The sequence below is a fragment of the Oculina patagonica genome, unplaced genomic scaffold (genome assembly GCF_052425735.1).
Source record: "Oculina patagonica isolate OP01 unplaced genomic scaffold, crgOcupat unplaced931, whole genome shotgun sequence".
Lineage (NCBI taxonomy): Eukaryota > Metazoa > Cnidaria > Anthozoa > Scleractinia > Oculinidae > Oculina > Oculina patagonica.
Genome location: NW_027558835.1, coordinates 1 through 7973, shown reverse-complemented (window position 1 = coordinate 7973; position 7973 = coordinate 1). Strand labels below are relative to the sequence as shown.

The 7973-nt window shown below is 36.2% G+C and overlaps 1 protein-coding gene across 1 annotated transcript; it reads left to right on the top strand.

The window, feature by feature from the left end:
• Window positions 1-759: 759 nt before the first annotated feature.
• LOC144641423 (uncharacterized) lies at window positions 760-6818 on the top strand. The gene is made up of 8 exons (XM_078500440.1): window positions 760-1299; window positions 1909-2016; window positions 2446-2625; window positions 3076-3259; window positions 4056-4231; window positions 4784-4869; window positions 5584-5772; window positions 6395-6818. Exons 1-7 carry the CDS (start codon window positions 1297-1299, stop codon window positions 5597-5599), a joined length of 753 nt encoding a protein of 250 aa, XP_078356566.1. The 5' UTR covers window positions 760-1296; the 3' UTR covers window positions 5600-5772; window positions 6395-6818.
• Window positions 6819-7973: the final 1155 nt, after the last annotated feature.

Below are 7973 nucleotides of genomic sequence, written 5' to 3'. Positions count from 1 at the left end.
ACCTGGACTACCTGGCTAACCTGTTAGCTAGAAAACCTCAGCCAAAATTAATAACAATGGTAAGAGAAGTTCCAGCTTTTTTAACCAATAGTCAGATTTTATTAAACGCCAATTTCAGTTATTTGGTGTTTGACAAGCTTTCTCCCATTTGCATGGTTCATTCATTTCAATATGGTTGTTTGCATTTTATTCAGAGTTTGAAGCATATTTCATCAATTTCTCTCCGTTAGTGTTATGAAATGATCTACACTAATTTTACCATTTTTTCTATTTTGAATGATTCTTTCCTATTTTCAACTAAATTTCCTTTGGAAGAGATCTACCGTAATGATTCGATTTAGCGCCCTCCTTCCAATAAGCGCCCCTTTCCGAATAAGCGCCCCCCTTCGAATGTGTTTTTGTAAATAAGCGCTCCTCTTTCAATAAGCGCCCCCATTCTAATAAGCGTCCCATTCTTTCAAGCCCCCCTATTCTAATAAGTGTCCTTATTGTGGATAGATAAACTCCTGACCGTTCACCGTACAGTTCATGTATATATTTACTGCTAAAATGAACAATTATTATAAAAATAACTGAACTTTTTAACAATTTCTAACCGTTACAGTTTCTGTTATTGTTAGATACATTTGGTTGTTTTTTCAAAAAATTAAATAAGCGCCCTGTCCCGAATAAGCGCCCTGTCTCGAATAAGCGCCCTCCCTCGAGGTGTCACCCGTAACCACCCGCCCCGGGCGCTAAATCGAATCATTACGGTATTACTCTGCGCACATTTGACCAAGTTGGTCAATGTGACCAAGTGACTTTCAAGACTCTTATTTAATGAAAATATGGTGACCTTAAAGTTCAGTATATTTTGAATATTTTCACTTTTTTCTACAGAAGAATTAAAAAACGAAGGTGGCTTCAGAAATGCTATTTACCTTTCATAACCCGCTGCAGAAATACTTGTTGTAAATACATCAAGGCTGTAATGCATGTAATGATAGTCTAATGATGACTGTAAACTCTTTTGATTTGTCCAAGGATGGACAAGAATAGGCAGCCACGCACAGTTTTGTACTCGAGTTTAATTTTTGTAACAATTTTTTTGCAGGTTTCCTAACAAAATTCTTCCCATTTTATTCTGTGTTATTTCTCTTGATTGTGTTTTACAATACTCCTGCAAAAGCCGGCTGTCCTCGTGGGGCTCGATGCTCGGATAGACACCGGCTCCGTCGGGATTGGCGAAGAACTATCGATTTTCTAGTTCCTTCGTCCCGTCTCCTGACTGGCTTGACATATAGAGCGTTAAAGTACATGGTAAGTCGGAGAAACATGCATTTAAAAGATTTAGCGCCAAGTATTGGATTGATGTTTTTCCCAAACCGAGATTTTATGTGGAGAGTAACTAGTCCTCACCCACTTAAAATAACTTAATTTTTTATCAGATCAGATAAAACTCGGCTTTAAATGAGATTGTTTTTTGTTTTTGTTTTGTTTTTTGGCGTAAGCTTACCTAGTACGTTTTAAGCTCATTGGAAGTTGCACAACCCTACGCCAATTGTGACCAGTTTTTTGCAAAATATTAAATTGACACCCTATTTATCTGTCATGATATTTGCCACTTAGATTTGGCCAAATATTAAAAAATAAAATCGAAAGAAACATTAGAGAAACATCACCTTTTTTGAAAACGTAGTTGAAAGGCTGATGATAGAACTGTTAATACACTTCAGAGATGTTAATCGCCATAATAATGCTAACTTATTTTAGTTTAGCTTAGTTACATTCAAAACGGATGGCTTTTGGCCTTGCGATAGAACAGAGCATATTGATGTCTGCTCAGAATTTCTATATTGTTGAGTCTGCCCTAAAATTCCATGTTATTCCAAAGTTCAAAATTGACACTGTTCGCCTTTTCTATTTCAGAATTCTAAGTTTAACATCACGGATTTCTGTAACCCAACCTGTAACAACTTTGCGCTTGCGGTGTTGGGGGATATGAACTTAACTTCATCCAGTTGCACCAATGCATCGGTGAGACTTGTGTTGATGCTGTTATACTGCTTTGCAATTGTTTATTACGTCTTTATCCCATCTCCCTCATTTGACGAGTCTAATATGAAAGACACCGCCATCCAACTGAGAAAAAAAATGCCAAATAGCTCTAAATATGTTATTTATCGAGGTACGACTTCAAGCATTGTGTGAAAAAATAACTGTTTTTTTTTAAGTCAACTGAAATTACTAAGTAGTGTGATAATACGCCATAAAGGAATAATAGTAGTTACGTTTGAAGAAAATTGATATGGATGACAAAACCGTTCACACAAACTTGATAAATTTGGCTAAACGTTTTAGAACACCATAATCCTAACGAATCTTTTTTGATGGAGAACGCCTCCTTTTAAACATATAGTGAGAGCAAAGTTAATTTTTTTTTCTGTCACAATTTTTATCTTTTAGACAAGCAAAATTCTTGAGTTTCACGAAAGAGTTTCTCTTGGCTACAGTCAACATCTTTCAGAATCACTAGCAGTGTTGTCACGCGCACAGAATGTCACAGCGCCTCCGGCATATCTGAAGTCTTTGGAAGCTTTTATGCAGGGTACATTGAAATACTTGGTCACGAAGGCAGTCAAAATTGTAAGTTACTACTTCAAATAAACTTTAAAGTATTCATTATATTACATAAAATTAAATGACGTGCTTTACAGATAGATACCATATCTCTGTGTAGACCAATCGCAAGCGAAAAGTCTTGAAGGCGAAGAGGTCAAGTTAGGCAATGCACTTAAAACTGGCTGGAAAGTTTGAAACGATGGTATAAATTACAGACTCGTTTCTTCTTGATCGTTTGCTTTTATGATCATGAATGATTTATGAATAACTGGTGTGAAGCTACCAAGGGAAAAGTTGGGTTAGCAAGGAAAGTTATCGGTCTCAAAAGGTGAAACCTAGTCAACCTAATAGAGGTTACCATTCTTTAGTTAGCTTTTCATCTCCCAGTTGATAAAAAGAACCCAATCCATTTTCTGCCCTCTTTGTAGTAGATAATTCTTCTAAAATAGTTCATTTTCAAACCTTTCATTTTAGGATCGAAAATTCAAAGGCCTTCCAGCACTTGACACTACAGCTGGTCAGCAACAACACTCCTTTACAGCCATGCGCGATACTTCGTCCGTCAACACAGTGGCATTCCATATCTCACAGTGTGTCTTAAATGACTTACTCGAAGTGTCCTATCAAATGATGGTCGATTTCTTCAAAATCAGAAGTAGTTTGTAAATTCTATGACGTAATTTAACTCAAGTCCTTTGAATCAAGCTTATTAAGAGGATAGGTCAAATTTCTTCCTAATCCGCTTTCTTCACGTAATTGCAATTTGTGGAGCAAAAGCAACGCGAATCGAGCAAAATTTCGTATGACTTAGGATTTTAGGTATTTTAGCTCAAATCTCTTAAAAAGCAAACTTTTGACGACAACCAGAAAAAAAATTAATCCTTTTTTCTGAATTTATTTCTCGTGTGATTCGCAGAAAAATGGCTGCATGTATACTGAAAGCTGCTTAAATTCAAGAATTTACTGACGCCTCGCAGCCAACTCGTCCGAGGAAATTAATTATTATGCTTTGTTCAGGACCTTGTCTTTTTAATATCTCAGCTTGTAAAAACAGAAGAAACCTTATTTTTTTTATGTGGTGATTTTCATGTATTTCTGATACCTTGTAAAAGATTACTTCATAAGTAAACAATGGTAAAGTAATCAACTGCATGGATAGTATAAAACTAGTTATGTTCTACAGAAGTCAGTTTAAGTTATCGACCAGGAGCTGACTCAGTTTCCGTGTCACCGTATTCACCGAAGTAAGATTTAAAAAATTTAATGACACCCAGTAAGGAAAAAAAGCTTTCAACCTTGGAGAGAGTGATGAAAGAGCTGTTGTTACTGTTCTTATTTGAAAATAATATCGCCCCTAAGAAACTATTCTTGAATAATTATTATTTCAAAAAAAGTCAGAAGAATAAAGAATCAGTGCTTGTGTTTTGTGTTATGTCAACTTATTTTCTTAACAGGGAGTTTGACGTCTAGTTTCCTTTCCTGGTGTAACGTAGCCATGACGAACTGTTTAGCTGCCAAAAGTGCTGCTTGGTCATGTCAAAGGGATAAAGATATTAAAGCCTTACTCTCGGATTCGTTGATCAATTCTCGCGTCTTGGTAGAACAAATCTCTGTTGTCCGCAGCAACATGGTAAATTTAAACCCAACCCTTACATCGTTATATTTTTAGCCCAGCTTAAAATAATTAATTAGAGCTAGGCGTTTTTATTGTATAATTTGTATTCATTGTTACTTATTAACGGACATTGAATGTGTAGCGTGTTACGAGAGGGCGTAGCTCAGTTGGTATTGTAGAGGCGTTCATTGCCTGTCGTTTGATTCCACGAGTAATTTTCTTCCGTTCCCTCCCACCCAATGTGGGCTGAAGTTTCATTTCCGGTTTAGATTTTTTCCATTCGTTTCTTGTACTGAAAAATAAACTTTCATTCCCAAAGAAATGCTTTGGTTAGTTTCTCTAGCGACGAGTACTAATTCAGTGATACTTACTCTCAACTGTTGCCACTTCCTGTGTTGTTACACAAATGTCATTTTCCCTCTATTCTGTACAGAATAAAGAAAGATAAACGTCAGAAAAAAAAACCAGCTTAAGACCACAAAAAGGCGAGTCGAGGAACAATGCAAAGTGACTTTAACTCAAATTCACCAAAATCATTATTTTAATTGCTTTCTTTAATTGTTTCAGTCTAGAAGATGGCCACCAAAGCCCCTTTCAATGCAACCAATGTTGGATTTTTTGGGCCTCGTCCCAAGCTCAACAAAACCGTCACGGTAGGAAGAGCTGTTTAACTATTGCCCCATAGGAGGCCGAGGCCAAGGCTATTTTCATAATTATTGTTTTGCTCTGGGCAACTAGTATCATTTCTGGAAGATCTAGATCCATCCTCAACAAATAAAACTGGCTGCTGCGATTTGATATCAGTTATGGTAAATACTGTTGCATAGCAACAAACGAACCATTATCGATGCGATCACGTGATATCTCTTGTCCATTACTTGAATTATTTTGTTTGGACGACAAAAGAAAAATACTTTGTTATTTCTTTGAGTATAGCCAAAAAATCAGTTGCCACCTGATTAAAGATTACACATATGCATTTTTTATTTTACCTGATAGCACGTCATTGTTGAGCTATGTACTTGAAATTAATTACCTGTAATATTTTTACGTAATAAAATATCTTTTCCTTTGCTCGTTTTAAATCACTATTGTTATATTTGACAGATAAATAACTGTTTATTCTAAGTTGTAAGATATTGTTTAAAAAAAAAAAACAATAAAACTGAAAAGATTTAACATATTCTCATTCCTAATTCAGTTGCATGCCGAAGCGAAGCTAGTGCAATGACTTTAGGCTTTCTAAAAGTTCCCTTAGATTTTCTTATCCTGATAGATTGTTGAATGATTTGTCAATCGGCTGACCGATAGGCCTTTATTCTGATGTCTAGACATTCAAGTAATCAAATGCGCTTTCTTTACCTCAGCCTGAACAGATCCTAAAAGCAAACATTCATATATTGAGAACCTTCGTCTTACTGCTGGATAATTCCACCAATCAGCTGAGCCGTTTTCCTGTCGCTAAAGGACTGGTAACTACCCAACTGGTGGGTCTGAAAGGACGGACAAGGACAATAATAAGCCAATTGAAAAGAACCGTGACAATCATCAAATCGGTTAGTAGATATTGCGCCTTCGTGTAAGAGCAGTTTCCCCTTGAGTATCGAAAGTAATTTGATTTTACTTTGGTTTTGCATTACTACGCTCATTGATTGGCTTTAAAACATCACGCCACTTTCTCACCCAATTAGAAGTAAAACCAAAACCAATTGTGAGTTTACTCGCGCACGTTTTCGCGCGCTTGGTGACGACTACATGTAATTACTTTGAGTTTTGATTGGTTTACTGAAAAGTAAGTGTCCCTTGTGATTGGACGGAGTAATTACTTCGGTTTTGGATTTACGACACTCAACTAAAAACTGCTCTAACGTGAAGAGAATGATTTAAGGCAATCCTGCAGTAACATTGGTAGAATGAAACACATACCTGTTTTTTATAAAGATCACAGAAGTTACTTATTTTTGCATGCAATAAAGTCGCGCAATCATCCAAAGTCGATGTGCTGGGAGAGAATTCCTTATTAATTGCAAACAAGATAACCGACTTCCAAAATTGTAGATAGCTTCACTTAGGCCTATTGCATGTGCTAACAAATTGAACCTGAAACCTATTTTGTTTCTCGGTTTTTCAAAATGTCAGTACTCATCTGATAAAATATTTTTGTCATTCACTTTACAGAGTCGGCGAGGAAAACGGAGCATTGAACAACAAGACGGTCAAAAGAAAAACGACACTGACAGCAAACCTGCCAGTCGGTCTGTCCAAACCAAGCCTTTAAATTCAACGAGTATGGGGTCGTCTCCATCCATTGAAGATGTGGCTTTTCGAACCCAAATCATATTGGTTGACTTTTACACAAATGTTTTCCATCTGGCCAGCGATTTACGGAAAATTGCAGCTCAAACTTGCAATTAAAGGCGATTTTTTTGAGAAATGCAAAATTATTGATAGGTTAGCAACGATACGCTATATATATAATTTTGTATCATCCAGTGTACTTCCCATGGGAGATGATATATTGCTATATTGCACCAATATGCACAAAAAGAAGAAAAATGAATGTAAACGAGCATGTAGCTAGCACTCTTGAACTAATTAAAGTTGACGATAATTTCAACGAATGTGTATGACGATAAATGTGACTTGCGACTGTGCACCATTTAGCAGGGGACGGATTCAATGGAAAAATTAATTTGAGAGTGCCCCCCCCCCCCCTTCCCCAATTAAAGCGCATAGTTGCTCAAATAATTTTCACTCCCTTTCCGTCTTCTCCCTCTGTTCACAGTTTTTTTGTACATTTAAGAAATCAACTCATATTAGTTGACTTTTATTCAAATGTTCTGAATCTCGATTTATAGGAAATGAAGTAACAACTTATTCGCTTCGTTGACCGAAAAGAGGTTGAGGCAAACATTTATCGATATTCACTAAATGCGAGATGAATAACTGTTTGATACTCCATTTACATCAACAAATTAATTAAAACATGTTTAGTTAAACCAGGTTTGCCAAAAATGACAATGAAAACAACGCAGATACTTGCCACTAATTAGCTACATCGATTGGCACAGAGTCGCAACAGACAATTCCAGGAATTGTGCATTTAAAAAATGCACAAAAGAAGTATATAGTACATTTTTTTGCAGATTCTTTTGGTTGATCATTGCTGTTAAGGTAGAAGTAAAGAAGTAATTTCCGTCATCGGATCTGCCACTCTATTCCCATGGATGGTGAGTTCCGCGCAGCATTATTAAATACCCACAAACTATTTCTTGAGAACATATTCTGTACAAAAAGTCTTTCTAGTCATTTTTAAGTATTTCGGTATGATAAAATTTGTATGGTAAACTTTGAAGTCATCTTTACCCCCAGTACCTAAAGGTATAACAACTGTGTCGTGTCCTTAGCAACCATGCCGTTAACTCTTATCATCACTAAGCAGCAGATGAATATGGCAACTTAGTCAGAACTTATCGCTCAACCAAAATGTACGATTCTGTGGCGTGTTTATACCTCTGAAAAATTAAACCAAAAGAAACTGCTCTTGTTAAACTGTATTAAGCACAATGCCGGAAACATTTTTAATTTTAAATTGTATTTTAATTTTTAATTGTAATTCGTATCGTCTTCTGTACTTCCGACAGAAATAGCATTAGAATGTCACGATAGTGGTCAAATATGTGGCATAGAATCTGAGGATACATTATTTTCTTATAGCTGCACAGATTAAACCGGAAAAAGACACAGAAAGAAATAG